This window comes from Colletotrichum spaethianum (genome assembly GCF_022836535.1).
Source record: "Colletotrichum spaethianum MAFF 239500 DNA, contig20, whole genome shotgun sequence".
NCBI lineage: Eukaryota > Fungi > Ascomycota > Sordariomycetes > Glomerellales > Glomerellaceae > Colletotrichum > Colletotrichum spaethianum.
In genome coordinates, this window is record NW_026054790.1 from 199,659 (window position 1) to 214,082 (window position 14,424).

General features: G+C 53.7%; 5 protein-coding genes across 5 annotated transcripts; 3 read left to right on the forward strand and 2 right to left on the reverse strand.

Annotated features, from left to right (window-relative positions):
• Positions 1 to 432: 432 nt before the first annotated feature.
• On the forward strand, positions 433 to 1,612 carry ColSpa_07757 (inositol 2-dehydrogenase 3; the record flags this gene model as incomplete). The annotated part of the gene is made up of 2 exons (XM_049273969.1): positions 433 to 1,103; positions 1,156 to 1,612. 2 exons carry the CDS (start codon positions 433 to 435, stop codon positions 1,610 to 1,612), a joined length of 1,128 nt encoding a protein of 375 aa, XP_049129926.1.
• A 322-nt stretch (positions 1,613 to 1,934) lies between these two features.
• Positions 1,935 to 3,308, forward strand: ColSpa_07758 (uncharacterized protein; the record flags this gene model as incomplete). Its single annotated transcript, XM_049273970.1, has 2 exons — positions 1,935 to 2,711; positions 2,760 to 3,308. 2 exons carry the CDS (start codon positions 1,935 to 1,937, stop codon positions 3,306 to 3,308), a joined length of 1,326 nt encoding a protein of 441 aa, XP_049129927.1.
• Positions 3,309 to 7,177: 3,869 nt separating this feature from the next.
• Positions 7,178 to 8,724, forward strand: ColSpa_07759 (uncharacterized protein; the record flags this gene model as incomplete). The annotated part of the gene is made up of 2 exons (XM_049273971.1): positions 7,178 to 7,528; positions 7,585 to 8,724. The coding sequence occupies 2 exons, from the start codon at positions 7,178 to 7,180 to the stop codon at positions 8,722 to 8,724; spliced, it is 1,491 nt and encodes a 496-aa protein (XP_049129928.1).
• A 1,623-nt stretch (positions 8,725 to 10,347) lies between these two features.
• ColSpa_07760 (heterokaryon incompatibility protein 6, OR allele) lies at positions 10,348 to 10,921 on the reverse strand (the record flags this gene model as incomplete). The annotated part of the gene is made up of 2 exons (XM_049273972.1): positions 10,348 to 10,365; positions 10,403 to 10,921. The coding sequence occupies 2 exons, from the start codon at positions 10,919 to 10,921 to the stop codon at positions 10,348 to 10,350; spliced, it is 537 nt and encodes a 178-aa protein (XP_049129929.1).
• A 424-nt stretch (positions 10,922 to 11,345) lies between these two features.
• Positions 11,346 to 13,488, reverse strand: ColSpa_07761 (putative methionine--tRNA ligase, mitochondrial; the record flags this gene model as incomplete). The annotated part of the gene is made up of 3 exons (XM_049273973.1): positions 11,346 to 11,880; positions 11,936 to 13,256; positions 13,320 to 13,488. The coding sequence occupies 3 exons, from the start codon at positions 13,486 to 13,488 to the stop codon at positions 11,346 to 11,348; spliced, it is 2,025 nt and encodes a 674-aa protein (XP_049129930.1).
• Positions 13,489 to 14,424: the final 936 nt, after the last annotated feature.

A 14,424-nucleotide genomic window follows, 5' to 3' on the forward strand; every position in this document is an offset into this window, starting at 1 on the left:
CACGTTACAGTTGATTTTAGGCTTGCTCCGATTCTACCCGGTGATCATTTCAGCTCCGGGGAGTATCGGTGGGAGCTGGTGTGCAGCCAGCTGAGACTTCTCCAACGCCATCGCAACATCATTGGATAAGGGAAACACAGCAAAAGTGGCCGGCCTTTGATCCATCTTCACGTGGCACATGTTGATTGAGGCTCAAACCAATCGGTCCGAACTGACGACATTGCTGGAGCCAGATCCCCCACTAAACTCACCAGAATATTTAAACCCCGATCAACGATCATTTTGGGTGCCGTATTGAAACGTAGACATTGAGGAAACACCCAATCAAAGGGCACATGATCCACTGACGTCAACAACCGTATTTCGCCGGGCTGAAACAAACATCGACCTCCATTCGCTACATCCAACTGCATCAGTACCGTAGTCGCAAACATGGCCACTCAACAGAAAGCGCAAATCCTGAGGGTGGGCGTCATCGGCTGCGGCGAGATCACCCAGGTCAACCACATCTCCAACCTAAACTTTCTCTATGAGCGCTACCAGACGACATATCTCTGCGATATTTCCCAGCAATCCCTTGCGCACTGTGCCAGGAAGGTTCAAGGAGGGACGCCGAAAACGACGACTGATGCAGCGGAATTGTGCTCCTCGCCCGACGTCGACGTTGTGCTGATCGCTAATGCAGATGCATACCACGTCGACCACGGCATCCTAGCCCTCAAGAACGACAAATATGTCCTCATTGAGAAGCCCGTGTCAGTCTGCTTCCGCGATATTGATCTACTCATCGAGGCAGAGAAAAGTTCAAAGGGCAAGGTCATGGTCGGTACCATGCGTCGGTTTGCGACAGCCTTCACAGATGCTGTAAAGGAAGTTGGCGGCATGGATAAGATTCAGTACGCCAGAGTCCGAGACATTATTGGGCCCAACTCGACCTTCGTCGACCAGTCCGCTACATTCCCAGTGAAGTTTAGCGACTACAGTGATACAGACACTAGAGACCGACTGAAGCGTGAGGAAGATATCTGTGAGCAAGCACTTAAAAAGGAGTTTGGAGTGTCTGTCACTTCTGACTCGCAGAGGATGTTGCGACTTCTTGGAGGGTATGTCAAGACACGTTCGAGAATTCAAAATCTGTTGCTGACATTGCTACAGACTTGGAACACACGATTTATCGGCCATGAGGGAGATTATTGGTATGCCCAGTAGTGTCGCTGGAGCTTGCCTGACATTCCCTGGCATCTTCAGCGTCCTGTTTAAGTACGACGACTTTCCTGTCACGTACGAATCTGGTTTCAGCAACGTTCCGCAGTTCGACGCTCATATCGAGGTTTACTCACCTAATAAAATTGTTCGCGTCAACTTCGACACCCCTTATGTCAAGGGATTGCCCGTTACGATGACCATCCGAGAGCTGGTGGGCAAGGACGGGTTCCAAGAGCGGACAATAAGGAAGACGTATCAGGACCCGTACACAAACGAGTTCCTTGAGTTCTACGATTGTGTGGTCAACGGGAAAGCCCCAAAGACTAGCGCTTTGGACGCGAGGAATGACATCGAATTGTTCAAGATGATCCTTCGGTCTGATGCTGGGAGATACCAAAGCAAATAATGGGGGATCAAAAGAACAACGAATGACTCACGAAGGTGTATCAACCGCTTTTCGTTATTCTTTTCGCACTTGAAAGCTTATTAGTAACCCGGGAAGGGCAAATATAGTCATGTTCCGGTTGTTTCTCTCCATCCACGCGTTCTGGTGTGTGCTTAGTCGTCAAGAGGACCAGCCCTGACCAGCCCGGCTGCTTCAATGGATTATCTTCATATTTGTCCTTGGCGGGTCCCTCCTTGACCCAAACTTTTCACCTCATCTTTTCAGACTCTAATACCTTACATCACTTGGTAGAACAGGACGCCAAGCACAAGTGACAACAAAGATGGACCAGAATCTGAACAATGAGGGCGACGAGGGAGACGAGAAGAGAAGCCGAAAGAAAAGCAGCGGAAGAGGAAGAGGTGATAACAAAAAGGATTGCAACAGCTGCAAGAAAGGTAGATACCTTGAGGCGGATGGTTTGAAAGCAGGAATCGAAGATGCAATTGAAAGCTGCCCCGACGACAACACGGCCAGACGGTATCATCTATCGATTCTCCAGAGAATCAATGAACTTCGCCCCAACGGTGCCGACATCACGAGAAGAACACAAGCCGCGATTCTCAACGATCTTACAGACGCGTACGAGCCCATGCCCGACGACAGCACCATTATCGATGATGGAGACCGCAGCCACAACCACTTGTGGTATTCGGCTTTGATTCGTCGCGGTATGAAACTCCCTGCCGAGTGGGAAGGCAAACCTCACATCTCCGCGCGTTTCGACAAGCTCAGAGCCGTATGGGAAGAAGCGGAAGAGACACCCACCCTGCGACGGCGTCCGGCCAAGGAGGAAGCCGCATCAAACGATCCATCCGGCGGGGCTGTCGATGACCCAGCGAAGAATCCGGCTAGCAGGAAGCGCAAGAGACGAGCAGATATTGACGGGTCAGCTCAAGGCGAGGACGAGGACGCAGAGCAACAGTTCCAGGAAGCCTTCCGGGCATTTCGAAGACAGGCTGCTTCTCATATCATCGTTCCCTCTGCTCGAGGCGTGAACCAGCCGCAGGCCTATGCTAGTATCCCACCCAGCGGATATACTGCAAGCAGTATGGAACAGGTATGTTGCCTCTGACGGTTGAAAGAAAGACCTAACGCCTTCTCTTAGGCACACCGTTATCCATCGATCATTCCGCCTCAGATTCAGCCCAGTATCCCCCAAGGCTATATGTACCCAGGCTTTACGAACCAGGCAATGTTTCATCAGAATTCCGAGATGACGCTGTTCCCAACCCGTCATACTATGACAGGCTCCCCACATCGATACTCGAACCAGCAGCACTCTCTCCAGCAACCTCTGCTCGTCAGTCAGCCGAATCAGACTTCGTTCCAGACTCATCAGGCTTCGTTCCAGACTCGGTCCCATGCCTTTGGCTACACAAACGGCTTTTCGAACACCTACGAAAACGCTGCCGACGATGTTACCAGTAACTTGTTTGGCCCTTGGGGTCTCCCATATGCTTTCGGAGGGGCTCCTTCAGCGATTGAACAGGGGTATATATATGCCATGGAGAACGACTCAGGCATCAACCAAGCAGCTCCTGATGGCACAATTCACAACAGCGTTTCAGCTGCCGCAGATGAAACAACTTCATCTGGCGAGCATGAATCTATTGAAGCGAGTGTCGACAGCCTCCAGGACGAGATGGAACACTGAGTTCGATGAAATTGGTTGGATGGGCTAGCTATGATGATGGGAAGAAACTACCATTCAAAGACACTGGGACCGTGGCTTAGATAGAGAGGTCTTCTGCATAGCCACCTTTTGTTACTATACGTATACTCTACCCAGGCTAGTAATTGCCATTCAACACGGCTCGTCTCTTCATTCTGCCTCCATCACTTTGCCCAAGACACTCGATATCCTTTCAACAGCCTGTCTTGTTGTTTTTCTCTGCCTCTTTCGTACCTCTCTATCCACTCCTTTCTCCCTTTTACATCACTTCGATGCTTTTCCCTTCGCCCCGTATGTAAAACGATGAGGTTCCCAATAGACTACATGCCACAGCTCGTGCTAGCCCCTCTTGTACTGCCTTGAATCTTGACAACACTACTTGTTCAACTGCAGCTAGGCTTCGTGGAAGGTTTGGACACCGCATCCGACGGGTTGGTCTGCCCACACCCATTGATGGCGCCAAGAGCTGTGTCATCGACAGCAGCGTTGTATGCCGCACCGCAGTTGGGGTCACTACACTCCAAGTTAGCTTCCTTCGTGTGATATCCGTTACAAACAGAAAGCTGTCATAACACTAGAAGTCTCGCTTACCTGGCACCGCCACTTGCGTTGTTGAAATATGAGCAGATGTCATGCGAGAAGCAGTCTTGCGTGTAAACGTTGCCCAGAGCAGTTCCAGTACAGCCGGCACCGCATCGACCATTGCACGAATAGCTGAAACCCTCATCTTAACATTTGAACCCATGACGGCATGTAGAACGACTTACTCTCCTGAACCCGCGCTGTTGGCGCCGTAATTGCTTCCCACCACGCCTGTAAAAGTGCATGTCTGTCCAGCGCTGTTTGTCCATTTGGCCGTTGCAGTCGCTCCAACCTTCAGGCACGTAATGGCTCTTTTTTCGTGCTCAAGAAGAGAAGGGGATGGCGCAGCGAGGGCCGCAAGGGGGCAAAGAGCCAGAAGGATTGAGACTGTAGGTAACATGATGAATTAGGGGGGGATATTATTGTCCTGAGAAGCTAAAGATTGAGGCCGTTGATGTTGGTTTAAAGAAAAGCAGCTTTTCGTGACATTATATACTATTTACTTTGTCCATGGGCATTGACATCGCGTACATGGACTCTACGACGAGAGCCTCAATTCGCCGATCAACATGACAGCAAACCCAGGCTTTACGGAGCATGTCCGCGTTGGGAAACCCCATCGTGTCTTGATAGATTGGATTGCAACCACGCGATAAGCCCACACGGCAGTCTGTCAAATGAAATCTGGGGTCGGCGCAATGACGCGATCAGTCGTCATCGGCAATGGGCCGGTAACGGCAAGGTTCCGGAGTATTTTACGGAGAAACATGTCAGGGCCGGCAGGGACCGACGATGATCTCCCGCTCGGCCCGGGGCTGGCAAGTCACGTATCGGGCGAATTGTTTGTCTGGCCGAGGCTGCTTGGAACAAGAATTTATTTGAACGATTCGTATCTGTACCCTTCCTATATTCGATGCTGTCTTGAGTCATCTACAAAGCTCTATGATGAGTCTGGTTCTTCGGCCAAAGTGCAATCCCCAAGCGAATACGCTACAAACAAACCGCTACGTAACATTCATGGACGGGCGATGGGCCCATGAGGGGTATGCCCAACTGATATCAAATCCCCTTGCCTTAGAACTGGGAGCCGGTTTCTTGACCTCAGCCACCCTTTGCTCTGGCTCATGTGTCTCCACGTCTCCTCGCGAAGCGAGTCTCACCAGCAGACATCCCGCCTCGATCTCGGGGACAATATCCTCTGCCGATGCCCCGGACCGGATTCTTTTAAGAATCTCGTGTGCCTGACCCTCGGGCATAGATCGCATCGCGGAGAAAAATTGCTGCAAAGAGTCGTGGCGGCTAACCATTTCGTCGTGTCTTCTCTTCAGTGACGCGACGCGCGACTCGGACGGATCGGCATTGTAATGGCACTCGACGCCTCTGGTCGTGCAGCCTAAGCATTTGGGTCGGTCGGCGGTGCACTGGCACGAAGATTTGTCAGTAAGAGCAGCCCAAAGGGAGTCTGACGAGTTTGAGAGCTCCAGTGAGATGGTGTACCTTGATCTTCCGCTTCTTGCAGCTTTCGCATGCTACCAGCACATTGCGTCTTTTCGGCTTTGGTCTTGACAATGAATGACGCCGGAGCTGGTCGGATGCAGCCTCAAATGACCTTTTTCGGTCCATGTCGGGGCTGGACGCGGTGACATCGCTGGAACTGGACTTGAATGCGGGACGAATCTCCCGGTAACACTGATGGTTGGTCATACAATTGCTTAAGAGATGGACATAAGGGCTCATTCAAAGGGTACCATCCACTGGTTGGGAAGGAATGCAAACGGCTTTGTTCGGGGAGTGACATTCTAGATCGACCTACAGCTTGCAAGGTGGCAGACGTTACGCTTATGAAGTAGGCATCCCATTTCCACATGGATGGTGTTTTTTCGTCTTCGTGACGTAAGTATCAGCGGTTGGGACTGACCACCGGAGGGACTTCCGTCATATTCATGTTGCTGTAAGATGATTGGTTGGTTGGTCGCTTGACAAAAGGAAAAGGGGCTCGAATTACGGGAAATCGATCGACTCCGGACCAAGCCCTCCGTCAGGAACCATGACTGGGCTCTGAAAAGCGGAGAATAACATATATCACGTGACGAAACCACGTTGCTAAAGGTTCTTTGGGTGTCATTCGGTGAGACACTCTCACCAATGCCTTTTTCGGTATGCCGGTCAAGAGCCCATGAGTGGTTATTTGGATCAAAGTGATGTGAGCTGCAGTTTACGAAGGAGAGAAGGCGTGGCGTGTTTGAGTTAAGTTTCTCATGTCTCCTCCGGACAAACCAAACACGCCCATTCTTATCTCTTGGAGTCTCGCCGCGAATTGACCCATTAGAAAGTTAAGATCATGAGTTCGGGTGGACCGACGTTACATGCCCCATGTTCTGACATTTCCCACAGTTCATCTCGTGTCTGCTCTATCTCATAACTTAGTCCAACCCAGTCATGACCTCCTCGACATTGCCAGGTTAACCCGGCCGGTGAAGATGAGCCGAGTGCAACTTCTCGCCAAGCATTCAGCTCGACGTCGAGTGGTACAGATGCATGAGGTGTGTTGCGGTTCCAAGCTAACGAGCCCGACGGTCGACGGTCAACGGTCAACCGGAAGCAACTCGCGTCCATTGCTGGTTGGATACTGACCATTATGCCCTCTTTTTTTTTGTCTCTTCACCGCACCAAGATGGCATCAACACCAAACGGACCTCTGTTCCCAAAACGGCACAATCTCCAGGCCGCGGGACAGAAGGATGCGACGCTACTCACGCGCTAAAACCCCGCATGCCCATCGCCCAACTTCACCCGCATCAAGCGATGACCCTGGCTCACCCCCTCAAGCTTGGTTAGCCTAGACTGTCTTTCGAAGCTTTCCCCGCACAGCGGCATCTCAACGGCGCGAGTTTCTCCATATTCTTCTTCATTTGTTCCTTCGCCCAGGGGCATTGGCACCTTGCTTAGCCCAGCCACCCCTCGCTCTGCTTTTGCCCTTCTCGTGCCCACTGACATCGCGCCCTGAGAGATCGTCGGGTTCTCCCAAGTCTGGCTACAGCCTTGGATGGGTCTTGGCCTTGCGCAACCCCCAACGAATCTCAATGGCCCGGCTTAGAGCAGCTTCGGTCCTCGGGCCAATGCCAGCCGGCCCATCTCGGTCGGAAACCCAAACCCTTCATGAAGCCATGGAGCGGTATAAGAAGGCCAATGTCGCATTGTGATCTCGTAGCGGTCACTAGAAGACGGAGGCTTCCAGCTTGACCTTGCATCAAGCCTCATCTCTCAACATGGCGCTCGCAAAGCTCTTCTCGTCTGGCCTCTTGTTCGCCTCCCTGGCCGCCTCCAAGTGGATCATCCCCGGCGGCAGATGGCGTGACACCGAGGGCAACCTCGTCAATGCCCACGCTGGCGGCGTCACCCTCGACAAGGACACGGGCAAGTTCTTCTGGTTCGGCGAGTACAAGATTCAGGGCCAGGAGGAAGGCGGCGGAGTCTCCGTCTACAGCTCCAATGACCTGGCGACTTGGGAGTACCACGGCAAGGCCCTCGAACCTGTCGAAGGCCACCCGTACATCTCGACCGATATGATCATCCAGCGTCCCAAGGTCGTCTACAGCGAGCCCACTGGCGAGTACCACGTATGTTGGCCCGGCACACCCCAACGTGCGAACTTCAGATACTGACAAATCCCAAGATGTGGTGGCACGCCGACAACTCGACGTACGGCCTCCTCCTCCAGGGCCTCGCCACCTCGCCCAACATCTCGGGCCCCTACACCTTTGTGGACGCCATCGCGCCCCTCGGCAACTGGTCCCAGGACTTTGGCATCTTCACCGACTACAAGGACGGCCGCTCCTACGCCCTCTACTCCAACGGCGACCGCCTCGAAGGCCGCGACGTCTACATCACGTCCTTCAACGACGAGCTCACCAACGTCACCGAGGTCGTCCACCGCTTCGACAAGTACGACCTCGAGGCCCCGACCATCATCCAGACCGACTCGAGCTACTACGCCCTCATGTCCCACAAGACGGGCTACCGCCCCAACAACGTCGTCGCCTTCCGCGCCGACTCTCTCGCCGGCCCCTGGTCCCAGCCCTTCATGGTCGCCGACCCCTACACCCGCACCTACAACTCCCAGTCCGGCTTCTCCCTCAAGATCGAGGGCTCCGAGGTGACGACCTACCTCTACCTCGGCGACCAGTGGGACTCCAACTCGCTCTGGGAGAGTCGCTACATCTGGCTGCCCCTCGTCGTGGACGATGCCAAGAAGTCTCTCCACGTCGAGTGGCACGACGTCTACGACCTCGACGTCAAGTCCGGCGTCGTCACCCCGATCGAGGGAACCCCCTACTACGCCCACGACTCCGCCACCACGGCCGGCAGCGCCTTCAAGCAGGAGGCCACCTTCGCCAGCGGCGGCTCCATCGTCGCCGGCATCTACGGCAACGACAGCACCGTCACCTTCTCCGGCATCGAGGGCGCCGGTGAGCCCCAGTGGGTCTCCTTCTACTACCAGAACACGGACGACATGGGCTTCGGCGACCAGCCCGGCGGCACCCCGGACCGCATCGGCGGCAAGTGGCAGCTGCGCCGCATCGCCTCCGTCGTCGTCAACGGCAACGAGGAGCACGTCGAGACGCTATTCCAGCGCGACACCCACAAGGGCATCATCCTGTCCACGCCCCTGCAGCTGACCCTGGACAAGAGTTCCAACAACACCATCACGATCGGCGGCCTGTGGAACGGCTTTGACTTCAAGGGCGCCGACATTGACCGCATCGTCGTGTACCCTCCCGAGGGCACCCCCAGCAAGTGCAAGAAGAGCATTTAAAACAGTAATGATTAATGGAAAAAAGGATGAATGGGGGTAGCTACGAAATGCAAACGTCTTCCCATACCACGTCCTCCGTGATGGCTTCTCCATACATGACGCCGTGAACGTAGGCATCGCTCATAAGTATCCGATCTTCCCCTTCTCCTTCTTTTCTGAGTACGAGTGGGGTATAGCATCCCTGTAGTATCCAAACCTCGTCTCCGACCTCCGCGAGCTCAGACACCAGACCTATATAGCCCTCTTCAGTAGCAGCAAATTGCCGGCCTAGTATTGTAGCGTAGAGTGGGATTTGCCATCTCTGAACTTCCGCCTGCCGCATTTCAAGTGTAAGCTTCTGCTCTTTTGGACATCCGAGTTGAACTGCGTCAATCTCTATTGTTGCAGTCTCGTAGAAATGCCTCTCCATCTCAGCTACCGTGGGGAAGAGTCCCGTGTCGTCTCTCTCGGCAATATGGTCAAAGACGCCGTATTCCTGCCAAAAATATTCCCGGGCTGTACCAGTTGCAGCTGCCTTCTTCGCTCTTTTATAAGTCTGGTCCATTAGCCATTCCCTAAAACAAGGACCCATATGTGCCTTCGCGGGACTCTCCAAGATATCGCCTCGGTCCTGCAGTAATGTTCGCCAAGCTGCCTCGACGAGCGGCTGGTTCGTGAAGCGATACATTGACGGTAAGCCAGCCAGTATTGCAGCGAAAGACTTCAACGTTTCTCCGCTAGAGCCCAGCTGCATTCGGCAAACACCAGAGAGAATTGAGAGCTTGACTCCGCGACAATGGATCCTGTGCCTCTGAATGCTAACCTGTAAACCTGGTAGACCAGCCCTTTTAGATGAGTCTAGCCCTCGGTTTCGTTGAGCATAACTTGATAAGCGGGTCCTCAAGAGTGAAGCGCCATATTCAGGCACCCAGGATGGCAAATCGTGGCGCTGGCTAGGAGATCGCCAAACCAGCTGTAGGTCTTTGAAAGACGGGCAGAGATCGACCCTACCCCTTCCAGCATAGGAAATGATATCTAGACAATCACTCTCAAGAATCAAATGTCTCGTTGTGTTAAGGAACACTTCCGACACTGATGCTTGATAATCTGCCTTGGCCCATGAAACATCGATATTCTTGCACTTTGCCATATACTTGAGTATACCGTATAAAGCATGGATGTGGTCCCTCTGGTCCGTCGTCTGAAATGGTGAGGTTGTGAGCATCAGTATCGGTAGCGATGCAGCCGCTTCAGTTCCATTCAGTTCTGCAGTGTCGATTTTACAAAGCGGTAAATCGAAGTAATGAATGCTCCTAGCCGCACAAAGGCGAAAGGTGACAATGGAAAACATTGAATATGCACAGAAAATTCCGTCCAAGAGTGTAAAGGTACCGTCGGCGTCAGCCAATATAGCACGATCGTGGCCTTTCGACATGGGCCCCCAAGATTCGAAGAAGTCAACTGCAAAACAGCCGATATGATGGAACGGAATCAGCGTCTTTCCGCATAGAATATACACCACTGGCGACAAGGCTACTTCCTGAACAACCCATAACCTCCCGAACCACGTTCTTCTCATCAGAGCGTCTATGCAACTCCAATCATCCCGTGTCAGTTGGGAGTAATCGAAGTTTTCCGGTTTATTTAGCCCAGGGTCCCCCACTAAACTTTGACTCTGGAGTCTCTCCTTCTTCTGGACCGCTTCGTCGTCCGTGTGCGCAATTATGGCAAGGATGTTAGCAGCCCGCGTGATCTTGGGGCCGCCCTTCCCCAGCCAGGCGATAGTCTGCAACGCACCAGCATAGATGATGTCCATAATGCCGACCTGGGTCTCGCGCTCTCGAAGATCTTTCTGGTTGATGCAAATGGCGTCAATCCAGAACACAGCGTCTGGGAAGGTCTCTCGTAGCTGCAGAAGCGCATCGTAAAGATTCGGGCGGACGTGGAAGGCTTCGCCGTTAAGGGATATGAGTCGATCTTCCTCCGCATCCTCCGTATCGAATTCGGCCGGACCCCAAGTGTACGATAGCCCGGCATAAAGAGGGCGGTCTGAGAGGGCATATGCTTTCATGACGAGATCAGGCGGCGTCTCCTCATGTGTAGTACTGGAGCCGTCGGGTATTGATTTGATTGTGATGAGGCGGATGCGATGTTCATCAAGGGAAGTCGAATAGGTGAATCGTTTTGGACCTTCACCCCTGGTCATTTGGCCGGCCATGATCGATCACAGGAGAGAGATGTGCAGAAAGCGAGAGCAGGCTAAGGATGTGGAGAAGTCAAAAACAGGCATCCATAATGAAGGCAGTAGGGGATCATATGTAGTAATCAACCACCACGCTTATTGGTCTGATTGGTGAAGGGACTGGTGCAGATGAGTGGCACAGCAATTCTAGGTCCTCTCCAGCGTTGGGCGTTGAAGTTCCCAGCAGTTTCAATAGTCGACAGAGCAGGTAAATTCGAAGACCACAGTTGTCAAGTATCATCGCGCCAAAATGTCTGGGTAAAAGTCTGTTTTGAGCATGCATCGATCGTCAAGTATGAGGTCCAATGCGTTAACCTCCAAATCAACCCATCATCCGCTACGACCGTAACCTCTCTTCAACGCCTTCCAATCATAACACATCCATTTCTCTTCGTCTAGTCTACGAGGTGTGGACATCCGTCTTGGAGATCGCCTCCGTTACCGCTTCAATGGCGGGGTCGGCCTCGGCCTTCTTCTCAGTCGACTCAACCGAGGGCGCAGCGCCGGCCGCCTTGGCCTTCTCGGCCTCCTTCTTGGCCTTCTTACGAGCCTTTTCGGCGTCCTTGGCCGCCTTCTTCGCAGCAGCCTTGGCGGCGGCCTCTTCCTTCTGCTTCCGCACTTCCTCGCCACCAAAGGCATCCTTCCACTCCTCGATCTTGGATGCCGGGATTTGGGTAAAGAGATGCTCGGGTGTACCGAGCTTGTGGCCGGGCTTGATGGCATCAGTGACCCAGGTGTCGGGGATGAAGGGCTTGGGCTCGACGCCGAGCTGCTTGAGGATGGCGGTGGAGGTGTTGGGGAGGTAAGGGGCAACCAGAGATGCGAGCAGGTCGATCTGGTTGAGAGCGAGACCGACAACTGCAGCGCAGCGGTCAGGCTCCTCAGTAAGCAGGCGGTTGTCCAGCTTGTTGTCCTGGAGCAACTTGTTACCGAGGCTGTGAAACTTGGTCAGCTTTGAACTTTAGGGGTTCCGGAAAAGATTGGACATACGCAGAGATGGACATGATAGTCTGGAGACCAGCCCTCATCTTGGTGGCCTCCATGTTGCTGACATATTCCTTGAGCATGGCATTGACCTCATCAATGTGCTTCTTGAGGTAGTCGTCGCTGTACTTGGTGTAGTCGGGAACGACGCCGTCTGTCTTGGCCTGGCAGAACTTGTTGACTCTCTGGCAGAAGTTGCCGAGGTTCTTCAGAAGCTCGTTGTTGTTGCCGTCGACCATCTCTTGCCACATGAACTCGGAGTCGGACGTCTCGGGCCGGCGAGAGAGAAGGTAGTATCTCCAAATGTCAACGGGAACGCCGGTCTGCTGGACCTGGTTGCCAAAGACGCCGACACCTCTGGACTTGCTGAACTTGCCGCCCTCGTAGTTGAGGTACTCGGTGGTGGAGATCTTGTGCAGCTTCGTCCAGTTCTCGCCGGTGCCGAGCTGGGATCCGGGGAAGATGATGGTGTGGAACTGGACGTTGTCCTTGCCCATGAATTGGTACAGCTTGACGTCGTCGGGGTTCTTCCACCACTGCTCCCACTTCTTGCCGGCGAGGTCGTCGCCGTCGGTGTAGTTCTTGGTGATGGAAACGTAGCCGATGCAGGCGTCGAACCAGACGTAAAAGACCTTCTTGGCATACTCCTGTCCAACCTCGTGCGTCGGGATGGGAACACCCCACTTGAGATCTCTGGTGATGCCACGGGGCTTCAGGCCCTTGTCGATCCAGGCCTGGGTGATCTGCTCGGCGTTGTTGCTCCACGCGCCCTTCTTGCTGGATTCCTTGAACCACTTGACAAGCTCATCCTTCAATGCGTCGAGTCTGAGGAAGAGGTGCTTCGTCTTGCGCTTCTCGGGGGTAGCTCCGTCGAGCTTGCAGCGGGGCTTGATGAGGAAACCGGTGGGCTTTGCCGCGACATCGTCTTCGGCAGAAGCGTTGGCCTCGGGCTCGGGCTCCAGGGGGTCGAGGAGGTTACCGCACTTGTCGCACTGGTCTCCTCTCGCGCCGTCGTAGGCGCAGATGGAGCAAACACCCTCGACGAACCGGTCGGCAAGGAAGGACTGGTGGGTCTCGACGGGGCAGAAGGGCTGGACGGTCTCGCGCTCCTCGATGAACCCGTTCTTCCAGAGCTTGGTGAAGATGTCCTGGACGATCTCGGTTTGTTGGGGGGTCGGGGTTCGGCCGAAGATGTCGAAGGAGATGTCAAAGTAGTCGTAGATACCCTTGTGCAGAGCGTGGTACTTTGCGCAGAGCTCCGACGGCGTTACGCCCTCCTCGAGGGCCTTGGTCTCGGTCGCAGTGCCGTATTCGTCGGAGCCGCAGACTGTAGAGGGCCGCGTTAGCTAGGTCAGGAAAGGCGAGTAGCGGACAGTGGCCGGAGTCTCACTGTAGATGGTGGGGTTGCCGCGCGCGCGGGAGTAGCGAGCAAAGACATCGGCGGACAGCACACTGCCGATGATGTTTCCGAGATGAGGAACGTTGTTGACGTAGGGCAACGCCGAGGTGATGAGGACGTTGTTCTTGCCCTTGACGGGCAGGATGGGATTCGGCGCCATGTTGCGGTATTCGTGGGTGCAGGAGGAGGGAGCCTCGGAATCGGTGGTGTCGTGTGCGGGAGGGAGGGAAAAGAATTGGACCGCCGTATCGGGGAAAGGAGTCAGGGTAAAAGACAGAAAGTTGCCATGCGCCTGGTGCTTCCACCGCCCTGGCAACTGTGACTCTGATTGACGCGAGAGCCACAACCCCGCACTATTCCTTTTCGGGATGAGGGGCACGGCCGGGAAAGCTTGGGCCAAGTCGACGAGTCCAATTGCGTTCCCGAGTCTCCGGCATTGAATGTGATGGGGGATGCAACCGAGTATCAACAGCTTTGATAATAATGATAATATGGAATAGCTTAGATTGGTGATGCTTTAATACTGTATCTCGATCTCGGACCATCTACTTACAAGAATCATCTCCTGTTAGAAGATGATACGTCCGTGACTCAATGTTGGTGTCCCTCAACAGTTACTTCCAAGTTACCCCCAGAAGACTCGGATGATGACATATCCACGCCATGTAGGGAGTGCAAGGCGCAGTGAACAAACTGTAGGGCGTGTTGCGCCCTAGATTCCTGGTCTCAATTCCATCATTTGCTGCTGCGATTGGTGATGGCGTTCCAACTGGTCAACATTACCCCAGATTTCACCCTTCTTTGCCTACCAACGACTCTCAGAGACTCAGTCAAGCCACATATCCTTGACTCACGTCTAAATCAGACTCGTCGTTGGCCATCCGACCTTTGTTCGCTCAGACGACGCTGTTGTGGTTGGCGTCTGCCCCAGATTCCGGCTAGTCCAAGGAGGAAGCATGTTTACCTCACGCCACTCTGGAGTGTAAAGCACAACCATGCCCGGTGACGTTTCTCGAGTCATTGTTTCCCGACACGAACAAGGTTCGTCAAGGGTAGATATGATGACTGAAATCCTACATTCTACTGCGACTTCCAG